Genomic DNA, 13,806 nt, shown 5'->3' with positions numbered 1-13,806 from the left:
CGGCTGACTTTTTTTGACGTATGACCGGTTTCTAGTAACGTTTTTTTTTTCCATCATGTAAAACATAATGGCCTTACCAAAAATAGGTTTATTCAAGTGTGCTATTAGTATACTTCTTTTAAACTTAAAGTAAGAGAGTATACTTTCACTTTCCTTATTATGTACTTATCAGATATACTTAACAAAAGTATACATAAGTATACTTGGCTCATACTGACAAGTATACAGAAAAGTCTAAGTATACTTGGTTTATACTGACAAGTATACAGAAAAGTCTAAGTATACTTGACTTATACTGACAAGTATACAGAAAAGTCTAAGTATACTTGGCTTATAGGCCTACTTGTACTTAATCTTTTGATCGAGATATACTTAAGAAAAGTATAATTAAGTATTCTTGCCTTATAGGCCTACAGAAAGGTATACTTGGCTTGTAGTCGTGCTTACTGTTTGATAGAGTAGCCTATTAAAGTGTCATTAATCTTGCTGTACCTCTCAGACTTCTTTTTATATCTTGAGCTGTTTGATTATTAACTTACTTTAAAAAACAAAAAGGGAGTCTGAATGGCTGATTCATTGCAGTGTAATTTCATTTAGCGGTGACTGCTCGGTGCACTTGAATAAAATGTAGGCAGAGCTGTATTCATGCTGTAACCCGCGATCCATTCAAGCTTACAACACACACACTGGCTGGAAATCCCCACCTCATGACAGAGCTTCCTGGTTACTGGCTAACTGGAGGCGCCCTTTTTATTATTAACAGGGCAGGAAAATATTTAACAAAATTCAGTACGTGTTGAATTCATGCTGGTAAGCTGAAAACATGGGCAGGAAAATAATAATATAATATTAAAAAAATGATTTGCTGCTATTAAAAGAAATATGTTGCTGCACGTTTTTTAAGCTTCTATGTATATTTCTATAAATTATAGTTGTTTTTCTAATGGTGGATCCACCTCATCCTCATTCATTGCACAGCAGTAGTAGTAGTAGCAGCTCATGGCGTCGAGGTGTTGTGCATTGAGAAAAACAAGCTGCACCGGATAACGCTCTGAATTTAGGACAAAGCAGCAGTCAACTGGAGGAGCTCTCTCTCTCTCTCTCTCTTTTTTTATCCCCTGGCAGTCTACTGCTAACCTACAGCCACTTTTTTTTTCTTGAAAAAAATCTCCTTCTCGTTGCAGGCACCCTCGTTACACGGAGTCATATTTTTTGCAGGTTTGACAATAATAACAACGAGCTGTGGGTTATTCCCTTCAGTCGGAGGCGGCAGTCTAAGTATACTTGGCTTATACTGACAAGTATACAGAGAAGTCTAAGAATACTTGGTTTATACTGACAAGTATACAAAGAAGTCTAAGAATACTTGGCTTATACTGACAAGTATACAGAGAAGTCTAAGAATATTTGGTTTATACTGACAAGTATACAAAGAAGTCTAAGTATACTTGGCTTATACTGACAAGTATACAAAAAAGTGTACAGAAAAGTCTAAGTATACTTGACTTATACTGACAAGTATACAGAGAAGTATACAGAAAAGTCTAAGTATACTTGACTTATACTGACAAGTATACAGAAAAGTCTAAGTGTACTTGGCTTATACTGACAAGTATACAGAGAAGTCTAAGTATACTTGGCTTATACTGACAAGTATACAACAAAGTATACAGAAAAGTGTAAGTATACTTGGCTCATACTGTCAAGTTTACAGAGATGTATACTTGGCTCATACTGTATAAATTATATAAATTATAGTTGTTTTTCTAATGGTGGACCCACCTCATTCATTGCACAGCAGCAGCAGCAGTAGTAGTAGCAGCTCATGGCGTCGAGGCGCTGTGCATTGAGAAAAACAAGCTGCACCGGATAACGCTCTGAATTTAGGACAAAGCAGCAGTCAACTGGAGGAGCTCTCTCTCTTTCTGTTTTTATCCCCTGGCGGTCTACTGCTAACCTACAGCCACGTTTTTTTCTCATAAAAAAAAAAAAATCTGCTGCAGACACGCTCGGACACGGAGTCATATTTTTTTTTTTTGCAGGTTTGACAATAATAACAACGAGCTGTGGGTTATTCCCTTCAGTAATAGGAGGTGGTGGTGGTGAGGCTGAACTGGGTGCAGTTTTTGGCAGAGGTTCAAGTGATTAAATTAAAAATAAAAAAAAAGCAGTGAGTGACAGAGGCTGCAGAGGAAGAAGGAAGAAGGAAGGAGGAGGAGGAGGAGTGGAGGGGGGTCTGTCGAAGAAATCAAGTCAATAGAAACTGAAGTGGAAGCAGGCGTTTAGAGCTCCGCGGTGACGTCACTGCTCCACATTGAAGCCAGTAGTAGAGCGAGTGAGTGGAGGTAGATAGAGGAGCGCTGTAGTAAAGTACACACCGACATGAACTTCTCCCTCTCTAAACTTCTGCTCTAACAAGTCGAGGGGAGAAAGATTGTGTGTTTTTTTTTTATATATATATCATCGACAACCAGGAACTTGTTGGCTTTTTTAAAGGGGGAAAACCCAGGGAGAAAAAGCTGGGAAAAGCAGGGAGAAGAAGACACATTTTGTTGGGTTTCTCTCTTTTCTGTTTCTTCTGGGAGGCGGTCGACGACGAGCTGCTGCAGCTGCTATGTCGTCCGCGGCGGTCGCTGCTTCTTCCAGGAGGCAGTCGTGTTATTTATGCGACTTGCCCCGCATGCCGTGGGCCATGATTTGGGATTTTACCGAGCCCGTGTGCAGGGGATGTGTCAACTACGAGGGTGCAGACCGCATTGAGTTTGTCATCGAGACGGCCCGGCAGCTGAAGAGAGCTCACGGCTTTCAGGAGGGCAGATCTCCCGGGCCGGGGAAAGCTCAGCAGCAGCAGCAGCAACAACAGCTTTCTGGGAAGGAGATCCAGGCGATCAACCACGCTGCTGCTGCGGCTGCTGCTGCTGCGGCCGGAGGAGGAGATCCAGGCTCCCGGCCGCCGCAGCCGCTGGACCGCTACCCGCTCTCCTCCGACCGCCCGCCCAGGCTGGGTCCAGAGTACCAGTCCAGCAGACAGCAGAACGGCATCCCCGTGCCGAATGGATTTCCTAAGCCCGACGAGCCGCCGGAGCTGAACCGCCAGAGCCCCAACCCGCGCAGGAATAGCACGGTGCCCCCAAACTTAGTGCCTTTGGTTAACGGGAGCATGCCACCGGTGCACGCGGTGAACGGTAGACCCGGCCAGATTGGGCTTTCCTCCGGTAGTCCCGTAGACATCATGGGCGCTGGCAAGAGACCCGCCTCGGTGTCCAGCACGGAGCACGACAGAGACGGCAAGGAGAAGCACAGACCGGACAGCCTCACGCCGGAGCTCTCCGACAGCCACAAAAACAGGGCGGACGCGGACTGGATGGGGAAAGGGAAGACGGTGAGGGATCTGATGGCTCTGCACACCTTCGACAACAGGTTCAAGAAAGACCATGCGGCCATGCAACAAAGGGTGATGGGCTATGAGGCCAGTGCCACCGCTTCCAAGTCAGGTAAGCATCCAAAATTGTGCAAATTATTATATTATCTTTTAATATCGAGCACATGAATGGGTTAATAATGTACAAAAATAGTCTGCAAAGCATCCAAATTGTGCAATTTATTATATTATCATTATTGCCTCATTCGAGCACATGAATGGGTTAATAATGTACAAATGTTAAAATATAGTCTGCAAAAATTAAAGGTGCATACATTATTATATTATCTTTATAACCTCATTCCAGCACATGAATGGGTTAATTATGTACAAATCTAGTCTGCAAAGCATCCAAATTGTGCAATTTATTATATTTATTGCTTCATCCGAGCACATGAATGGGTTAATAATGTACAAATACAGTCTGCAAAGCATCCAAATTGTGCAATTTATTATATTTATTGCCTCATCCGAGCACATGAATGGGTTAATAATGTACAAATACAGTCTGCAAAGCATCCAAATTGTGCAATTTATTATATTATCTTTATTACCTCATTCGAGCACATGAATGGGTTAATAATGTACACATGTTAAAATATAGTCTGCAAAAATTAAAGGTGCATACATTTTTTTTTATTGTTTGTTATTATTGTTTTTGTTCCCTGTGGTGCAGCAGAAAGGGAACAGCACAAAAAAATGCATGTCTACTCCTCCAAGTGTAATTGTTGATCCTTGTCTGAGCTGTGCAACTCAACTGTTTTTTTGTTTAACCCTTTCCCCACCTCCAGACAGAGGAAAACACCCCCGGAGCATGAAGAGAAAAGCCTCGCCAGAACCGGAGGGAGAGGGGACAGCTGCCAAGCTCAACGGAGAAGGACAGCAGTGGTTACCGCAACCTACCGACGGACTGAAAATGCCTCCGGTTCCCCCGCCAAGCTTCGCCTCTCCCCCCTCCACAATATCCCCCCACTCCCGCACCACGCCACCTGAGGCGGCCCAGAACGGCCAGTCCCCCATGGCGGCTCTCATCATGGCGGCAGACAATGCAGGTGGGAACAGCTCCCCCAAGGACGCCAATCAAGTCCACTCCACCACCCGGAGGAACAGCAGCAGCCCCCTGTCGCCGTCCTCCATGAATCAGAGGAGGCTGGCGCAGAGAGACGCGTCTGGCGCAGGCACACCCCACGTGCCAGGCATGGACCAAGTGCACCCCCAAAGCATTCCAGACTCATCGGTACCCGGCAGCATACCCCTTTGCTGCACGCTGTGCCACGAGCGTTTGGAGGACACACACTTTGTTCAGTGCCCGTCTGTGCCCTCTCACAAGTTCTGCTTCCCATGCTCGAGGGAAAGCATAAAGCAGCAAGGTGCCACGGGTGAAGTGTACTGTCCGAGCGGAGAGAAATGTCCCCTGGTTGGCTCGAACGTACCGTGGGCTTTCATGCAAGGAGAAATCGCCACCATCCTTGCAGGAGACGTCAAAGTAAAAAAGGAGAGGGACCCTTGATTTTGTTTGAACACTTCTTTGGGGAAGGGGAAGCAAAAAATATGAGTATAAATATATAAATATCACATACATACCATTCAAACAAACTAACGGACTTGTACATATTGGACCCAAGGGAAGAGTATACTTCGTAAACATGGTTGTATAATTTTTGATTTTTGAATACATTGTGTTTCTATATTTTTGAAGATAAAGGTATGTACTCATTATAATGGACTACGTTCCTCTTTGTTGATGTTTAACAAAATTCTTGATGTACTTCTAGGTCTGGTGGCAGTTCCTGTTTAACGTAGAATGTGACTAATGCTACTCTACGAGCACTTGGCAAAACTGAAATGCTTTTAGCTGTACTTGTATGCACTTGTTTAAAAATTGCCAAATACAATTTCTGATCTTGTATGAACTTTATTGTCTGAGCTTGCTTCATTTTGAGTGATTAAGTTACCTGTGGACAGACGATGAGATAGGGGCTCTCTTGCTCTGATACGCAGGCTTGTTGTGACGGCTCAGGAGACTTGATTTACGCTGCACAACATAAGTAGGCTACTGTTTCAAAGCTGCAGGACGGCAGCCTTTTTTACTGCACACATGCCTTTTCATGATTCATGGAAAAGCATGGGCGGAAAGAAAAAAACATTGTCCAAAATTTGCTCTAGTTTGTGCATCGCTGTGACGGATGGCGGCGTACAGAAATAGGTGCCAAGTCATGTTCAGTCAGCTGGAATCTGTTGAGTCAGTAATGTGAGAAAGTGCATGATTGTCAACATGATACCATAGTGCAACCACGTTGTGTAACCACAAATTGGAAGAATAACATTCTTAGCTTTGTGTGTTTGATGTTATGAAGGTGTTTATTTTAGACATTATTATCCAATAATCATATCTTTGATTCATCATGCAGCAGACGAACCATAAATTATGAATAAAGTCAGCATTTCAAACTATCTCCAAGCATGAATTGGGTGCATTAGCACTGCAGCAACACCCCTTTACTACAACTGCAACATGCTAAGAGCAGCCTCAGTATGCAACGTGTGCTCCCTCTGAGTAAACAATACCGCTGCTGCTGCCTCACATACCAATCTCGGTCTGTATCTCTTCAGATGCAAATTTAATTGTTGCACAGCCATAAAAAAAAAACCCAGCAATGCTGCCTCCGTAATGGCAAGTAGGCAGCCAGACTCCTCTCTGCAAAGCCTTATGGGGTCGTTATGTGACAAACTGTCTGCAAAAGACTGTTTTTCGCTCTCCCTCAGACAAAGAAATCTCACTCCCATGTATAGCTGACACTGCAGCAAGCGGACTCTGACATGGAGATTCATATCTAGCAGAGAGGACTTGGTGTAGCAGGCGGTTGCGTAATTATTTGAGACATAATCTGCTTCCTGCTCGTGTTTTAATCGAGATGTCAGTGCCATGCCCCCAGAATTCAGCATGTTTTTTGGTAATTAAATGCCCGCAGACGACTCTCACGTTGTTGCTTCAGTTGAATTGGTGCCCACGAATCAGGAATCATTGACCCCACTGTTTAAAATGTATTTTGGTACGCACCACATAGTCCTAACACGGGTTACCGACTCTGTAACAAGCTGTATGGTGTCCTGATTAACTGATTGATTCATAATGTTGAATGAAAACACAGCTTTTGCAACCCAACTGTTTAGCCAACTAAGGAAGATCATTCGTCCCCTTAATTGACACATATTCTCAAACATTTAGAGCAGCTTTTGACCGACAAACATTTTGAAGACCGCTGGTTGTTTATAGTCCCTTTCTCTTTTTCGGAGAGTTATCTTATCAGATGGACTTTAAACGCAGCTCAGTTTGATAACAACAACACACCCACTCCATATTCCATCTCACATACTGTTCTCAGAGATTTCTTTTTATTAGTCTTTGACCTACTTGTTCCTCATTGCCACATCCTCTGCATGAATGCCAGGTGTTAGTAACCTGGCATGAAACATGATGCAACGAGGCACAAGAGAACATTTTCTCTCTTTTCCCGTAAAGACTTCCAGCCAATACCTGTTTGTTCGGTGCTGACTGAAATAGCCCTGTGCCGTATCTAATACAGTGATAATGTGTCCCTGGAAGTGCTTCTCTCTGTCATAACACAATGCTCCGGTGTTGCATAGTTACCAGAAGACATCGGTGCATAGCAGATGCTCCGCTGCAGCCTGTCGATTTATATGCAGGAGGGAACATTATGGAGCGGTTTTCAGTAAACAACCAGAAGACAAGGTCACGCAGAGTTGATGGCGTGAAGTTCAGCTTGAATATATATTTATACTGAGTGAAACCTCTGTTTTCAGTGTAATCATGCAGGAGCCATTTGTGGTTAATGACTCACAGGCTTTTTGTTTTGTTTACTTATAAGAACCTTCAGGGATTTTTTTAATGTTTAAGCTCCTGCTTATGAGACAAACATTGTTTGACTTTGATGTGCTTTTACCCGGGAACCGTTTTAAGACGTCTGAGCAGGTGAAGCCTGGGTGAAACTGATATCACCTCGGGCAAAGATTCATTTAGATCCTTCCGCTGCTTTATTGTAGTAGCTTTTGTTTGAAGCTGCACTGGTTTACAGTCATGTTTGCAGGATTAGAAACATCCCTAAAACCCAGACGTTCTTTATCAACACATATAATCATAAAATCCCTCGTTGACGGTTTGATTGATTTACTCGACACACTTATGTTAATCAAGCTAAGTGAAAGGCAATAACAGATATGTGACGCAGGGAGTCTGTTGCCACCCTGCCTCTCCTCTTAATGGTTAACTAAGCTGTAGTTTGGTATGCAGTGTTACACAAAGATGTTGACGTGATAGTGAAGCCACAACTGGGTTGGTCAGAGTTCATATTTGTTGTCTTTGGAGTCAGATAAGCATTGATGTTTCTGGTTCAAACACGCTGAAGAAATACTCAAAGATTACACACAACATAAGACTACCACTAATGCTGACAACATCGACATCGTAGAGCATTATGAATTCTAATCCGTAGGCATTTATTTTACATTAAAACGTTGAATGTGGTCCAGTGTGTGGGTGGAGGGAGGGAAGGCATGTGTGGGAGACAGTGAAGCTCTCCATGTAGCCAGCTGTTTCACTAATGAATCTATGTTTAGCACAATAAATCAAGAGGCACGCTCGTGCTGCTGTAATCCCCCTGAAAGCGAGCGGAGAGACAGGGACGCGCCAAAAGGAGAATCTGGTCCACATTTCCCCCCCCTCTCTATCCCAGTATAACTGATCCGCTTGGTTAATTTTAGACCTGTCAGGGAAAACAAGGTCACGGCAAATGTTGTATCGAGGACGCGACGCTCGTATCTGCCTCTTTTTTTTTTCCTTTTCATCAATCAAAGTTTCCCCTTTGGAGTTTGTGCTCCTGCGAGACCAGTAATGACGGTTTCTCTTCTCAGCACCGAGGGGGAGAAGCTGGAGCTCCAACCGGCAATTAGGAGGAGCACGGTTGAATCCGCAGGATGTGTAAAATCTCCCTTCTGATTCTTGGCGTGGTCCACACCGAGGTTTTTTTTTACATCTGACTGGTCTGGCCTGGTTACCATGAAGGCCTGCGAAGTTAAGATGATTACAATGCCGAGCGCCAAATTTGTTTTCTCTCAGACCCAATTACTGAGAAAGGCCTACGAACCGCTCTGTGCTGGAATCTTTTTTGTATGGCAGCTATTTTCTTGAGTATCAAGAGGTCACACAAACAAAATGCATGTTTCCACTGTACTTTTAAGATATTTGGTGTATTTCTTCCCCCCCTTCACATTCATGTTTGCCTCTGCATTGCTTTGCTTTGTGAACCCAATTTTCCATTTTTTTCTTGCGATCCTGTTTTTGTCCTCCATCCTTCCTTTTCTCTCTGACTGGCGGTTATACGCTCACACTCTCAATATTCCTGTATTCCTCCTCTCTGCTGTGGTGTTGCTGTGAAATGGAAATGAGGACTCTCTCTCTCTCAGCCTCCCTCTCTTTCCAGACATCAAAACGAGGCTATGCCTCCAATGTTTTTCTCAGATCTTGGAGTGCTGCCAAATCTTATAAGTGGAGCAGAGAGAGAGAGGGAGAGGTGGAGGAAGAGAGTGAGCCAAATGCCGAGGAAGGAGGGGGGGGGGCAGGACGGAAAAGATGAAAGCAGAGAGGATGAAAAATGAACAAGGGAAAGAGGCAACGTGAGAGATGAGGACAAAGCACGGGACTGATCCAAGAGCATTTGGGCTTTTTCTCATATTATAGCCGAGCCCAGCACAATCCCTCCTTTTTTCTGCTGAGCAACTGCTCCTAAGCTTCTGGCTCAGGATCAGCTGATAAGATGGCGTGCTGCTACTATGCCAAATGAAAAATAGGAGGCGAGAGAGGGGAGTGCTATCTCCTGCGATCGAGAATATTCGGCACATCACGATGTGGCTGTATAATACAGCCCAGGAGGGGCTCTAAATTTACTCCATTTATAAAAACCCTCCTGCAGATTTGAACATCTATAGAGATCTAATTGTGTAAAACAAAAGTCGTGACTTCCCTTCCTCTCTGACTGAACTCTACCTTCCAGACAGATATATTTTGGGCCTCTGGGAGGGGCATGCCAGTCACAGTAGTAAGATGCTTGTTGCCATCTCCAACATGTCGAGCTAAAGTTAGATTTAGCCGTCAATCTGAGCCGCGCTAAAAGTAAACAGCAGCTAGCAGCACAGCTTTTCTCTAGAAGGATCCTACGCCAGCTGCTCTGCACTTTGGCAAATCGCAAATGAACTACGGTTCGTCAACATGCAGTGTGTATTCTGAAAGACAGTGAGCCAGACCTTTTCAAAAACACTGATGCAATCACAGTGATTGACTGTCTGCTGGTTGCGTCTGTATGGTCGGTGAATGGGCTTTTGGCTGAGCTGTCAGCTTTGTGGAGGTTGTGTAGTGTGTGTGTAAAGGCATTGGGGGGTAGCAGGTGACTGTCTGTCCCTCTGCACCCCCGAGGTGCTTGTTTAGTCAGCTGAGAGCCTGGATTCAAATGGATGTGATGGCTCGTGAGGGCCATCTGTGCGCAGCCTTTTAAGCTGAATAGCGACACAAAGCCCATGTAGGGTAACGCAGAATGTGCCTGAAGTGACGATACGGAGGTTGAGCAGATCATTTCAAACAACGGGCTGGTACAGAGATCCACGTTAAAGGTCCCATATCGTGCTCATTTTCATATTCATACTTGTATTTTATGTTTCTACTAGAACATGTTTACATGCTGTCATGTTAAAAACAACAACTTTATTTTCCTCATACTGTCTGCCTCAATATGCCTGTATTTATCCTCTGTCTGAAACGCTCCGTTTTAGTGCATTTCAACTTTGCAACGGAATTGCGTTGCTAGGCAACAGCTTAGGTCCATGTTTCCTTCCTGTCAGCTGATGTCATTCACATAGGCCTCATCCGAAATTGCATGCTATGCACTACATACTCAGTATGTGTACTATCGTTCAACATATTTTTGTGTGAGTAAACAGTAGTCTGTATCTTTTCGGACACACTGAGCTGTAATTTACGTCGTCACTTCCTGAGAGCCTCCTTGACAGTTGGAGACGCGTAACCATGGTAACCCGTGCCATCGTCATGTGACGAAAATGACGGTTTGCGAGAATCAAAGTCTGAACTAATTAAAAAATATATATTATGGCTAGCAAAGTGAAATCTTATACTTTCATATAAATTGAAGCGTTATTGACGTTACAGAGCCGTCCATCAACGTCTGTTATGAACGTTGTTGTCACAACTGCATTGCATCGTGGGATATTTATGCCGCAGTATGGAATATCGGACGCAACATGGGACACATTTAGATTGTTTACGTTTAAAACTATGAAATGTTGTACAGTTGTGACATCACAAAGTTACAGAAATCCTGACAGGCCTTTTAAAAGCACAGTTTCTGAAAACGAGCTGTGTGTATTTCTCTCTGGATTGAGCGTTTCGATACTTTGACAGTATTTATATAGCACTTAAACCTGCTTTGTAATAAAAAAGACATTTTCAATATGGGAAACATAACAGCTACAGTAATATTATGTAGTAAAATGTTTCAACTGAATGCTGGTGTGTGAAGGGCCTGATGAGGAGACGGGCTGGTGGGCTGATGAATGGCTCAGTTTCCGGGGTGTGTCGGCAGATCTGCAGTGATGCATTATGGGATGCTCATTTCCTCGCGTCCCTGTCTGTTGTTCTTCGCTCGCTCCTCCGGAGGGGCCTCAGCCACGGACAATTACCGCCAGTTCAAGCTGGGACACGGGCGCTCAGTGTCTGCATGCAACGAAAATCAACTGCCTCCGCCACAACCACACAATTAAACTTTCACCATCGTGTCGCCTAACAACAAAGCGCCACAAAAATTGTCTGAGACAACTTTTATGTGCTGCAGTAAAACCAGGATTCCTCAGAGATCCTCAGCGTGTTGTACATCTCCTTTCATCTCCTCGAAGGCATACAGTTGTCAGAAGATAAGATGAGATATTCTGTCACTTGTGTTTTTATCTGGGAATACGACGTGTGCACATGCCCACACACACACACACACACACACATATGAGCACACTGATACCCATCCGCAACCTCGCTGTAGTTTCTTTGTATGTTACATAACAGTGAGTGGGAGCAATTTCTCCTCTGAGTGCTAATGTTGTTGTCAATCAGGGCTTTATAGTGGCAGCCACTGCACAATCTCTGCAGAGGCAGAATAAAGCTTTTATCGCCTTTGTTCGCCCTCCCTTGCCAGTCAAAATGTTCTATTCTCTTGCTTTTACCTGCACCTCTTTTTCCCTCCCTCTCTCTTTGTGTCTGCAAAAATAATTTTCTCGAGAAGTGTTTACACTGTCTCCCAGCCGTGGAACATTTGAGTTGGAGTTAAGGAGCGAGAGGAGGTCAGGTCAGCCGAGAGAACAAGCAGGGCCTGTGTTTGACAGGTGTGTGCTATTATTGGAGCCGGTGACTTCGAGTGTATTACACAACTGTGTCGCTTGGACTGGTTTATTTAGACCGCCAGAAGAGCCTTCGGAGTATCTGATAACTCGGGCAGTGCGTGTCACAACAGGTGTCGGGGGGGTGGGGTGGTGGGGGGGGGGATAATGGTACAGTAAATAAGAGAAGGGTTTTTATAGCTCAAGGTTGAGCTCAAATTTGGAGAAAGCATTCTCGAATTTAATTCTGGCTCAAAGGCGATCCAGTTGGTTGCATCCAACAAAAGCACACTTGTATTTAGCCATCATCAAATGAAGTATGCTAATGACAGGTTGTGCTGGATATACTGTATACATGTCTGCTGCTCTGTAATGATATAATCACAGAGCACAAACCGCTCCCCTCCCTTGTCCTCCTTGTTGGCTGGAATGTGCAGGGGGAGAAAAATGATCCAATGTCATCCGGAGTGATGGAAGCTTCTCTGTTGAGCCAGAGGGATATGTTCAGGGGAGGGAGGCGGGGGGAAGGGGGAGAGCGGATATTTCTGGTTGAGTGTGAGTTTGAGTAAGTCCGGGCAGCGAGCCAAGCATGCCGATGGAGGGGGAAGGGAGGGGCGGGAGAGAGAAAGCAGAGAGATAGAAACCCTTTTGGGCTGGCGCACTGTCAGCTCCACTAGCACACAGCTGCTTCTGGAAAATTCTGCACCCTGCCCTACTAAACCACCAGGCATGACATGAATAACAAGAATGGCCTAGCCGTCAACAGCGGATACTTTTTCTTTTGACGTGGGCCTAGCAGACTGGTACAAATGCCCTGGCCTTGCACATAGTGGAAAAATCAACAATGAGGGGGACACCGGGGCACAATGTGGAAATGAAATCCCGGGTTTAGAGGGCTTTGTCTGGACAAGGACGTAGTTGACACAGACCCTGAGGGCTTTGGAAAAGGCGGTGTAACAAAATGCCAACTGATGTGTTTTGATGGGGTTACTTGTTCACCAGCCAGTCACTAACTGGAGGGTAAGAAGAAGCTACTAAATTGCTTTTGCAAATTTCCTCTCTGAGCTGCATGTGTCAAGACAAAGGCACATGCGTTGCTATGTTTCTAACATGACCAGTCAACACGCTCACACACTTTAATAGGCTACTCTATCAAACAGTAAGCACAACTACAAACAAGTATACCTTTCTGTAGGCCTATAAGGCTATAAGGCTACTTAATTATACTTTTCTTAAGTATATCTCAATCAAAAGATGAAGTACAAGTAGGCTTATAAGCCAAGTATACTTAGACTTTTCTGTATACTTGTCAGTATAAGACAAGTATACTTAGACTCTTCTGTATACTTGTCAGTATAAGACAAATATACTTAAGCTCTTCTGTATACTTGTCAGTATGAGCAAAGTATACTTATGTATACTTTTGTTAAGTATATCTCTGATAAGTACATAAAACGTAAACTGAAAGTATACTCTCTTATTTTAAGTTTAAAAGAAGTATACTAATAGCACACTTGAATAAACGTATTTTGGTAAGTGTCCAAACTGCATGTGTCAAGACAAAGGCACATACTAGTTGGCGTGCGTTGCTATGTTTCTAACATGAGCAGTCAACACTTGTCTTTCCAGCAGTGTTGGATAATGCAGATGAGATAATACTAGCCCTTATGCGTCCACGAGGTTGTTAGCCATGCACAACCCTCCCTGGTGTTGACATTTCCCTGCCCAACCTGTCTGAACACATAAGGCCAGGGAGTCTGTATCCACGGCTGATAAAGAGGTGAGTCACCCGCTCATCTATCCTCCTCTCCCCGGCAGTACTATTACCCTTAACCCCCGTCATCCCCGTTCACAATGCCTTATGTGTACATCCAGCACATGGTGGATTGTATGAATAGCAGCGACCGCATGGCTCGCCGCTGACACCTGAC

General features: G+C 44.2%; 1 protein-coding gene and 1 long non-coding RNA gene across 4 annotated transcripts in view; both read left to right on the top strand.

Moving 5' to 3' along the window:
* The first annotated feature begins 1,881 nt into the window (after window positions 1-1,881).
* irf2bp2a (interferon regulatory factor 2 binding protein 2a) lies at window positions 1,882-5,334 on the top strand. The gene is made up of 2 exons (XM_074646590.1): window positions 1,882-3,494; window positions 4,213-5,334. The coding sequence occupies exons 1-2, from the start codon at window positions 2,615-2,617 to the stop codon at window positions 4,929-4,931; spliced, it is 1,599 nt and encodes a 532-aa protein (XP_074502691.1). The 5' UTR covers window positions 1,882-2,614; the 3' UTR covers window positions 4,932-5,334.
* Window positions 5,335-12,047: 6,713 nt separating this feature from the next.
* Window positions 12,048-13,806, top strand: part of LOC141774185 (uncharacterized) — a 58,448-nt gene continuing 56,689 nt past the window's right edge. For 2 of the 3 annotated variants that reach the window (XR_012595262.1, XR_012595259.1), the window contains exon 1: window positions 12,048-12,895. This is a non-coding gene — a long non-coding RNA (uncharacterized LOC141774185). The other variant, XR_012595260.1, reaches the window with a different exon arrangement.

The sequence above is a fragment of the Sebastes fasciatus genome, chromosome 9 (assembly GCF_043250625.1).
Source record: "Sebastes fasciatus isolate fSebFas1 chromosome 9, fSebFas1.pri, whole genome shotgun sequence".
NCBI lineage: Eukaryota > Metazoa > Chordata > Actinopteri > Perciformes > Sebastidae > Sebastes > Sebastes fasciatus.
The sequence above is the reverse complement of the archived record's forward strand: the minus strand, read 5'-3'. Positions and strand labels throughout refer to the sequence as shown.

Excerpts from the sequence above, each read along its gene's own strand:
- irf2bp2a (XM_074646590.1), top strand. The coding sequence starts at position 2,615 with ATGTCGTCCGCGGCGGTCGCTGCTTCTTCCAGGAGGCAGTCGTGTTAT. Across the intron at positions 3,495-4,212 it reads TGCCACCGCTTCCAAGTCAG|ACAGAGGAAAACACCCCCGG; the intron begins GTAAGCATCCAA and ends CCCCACCTCCAG.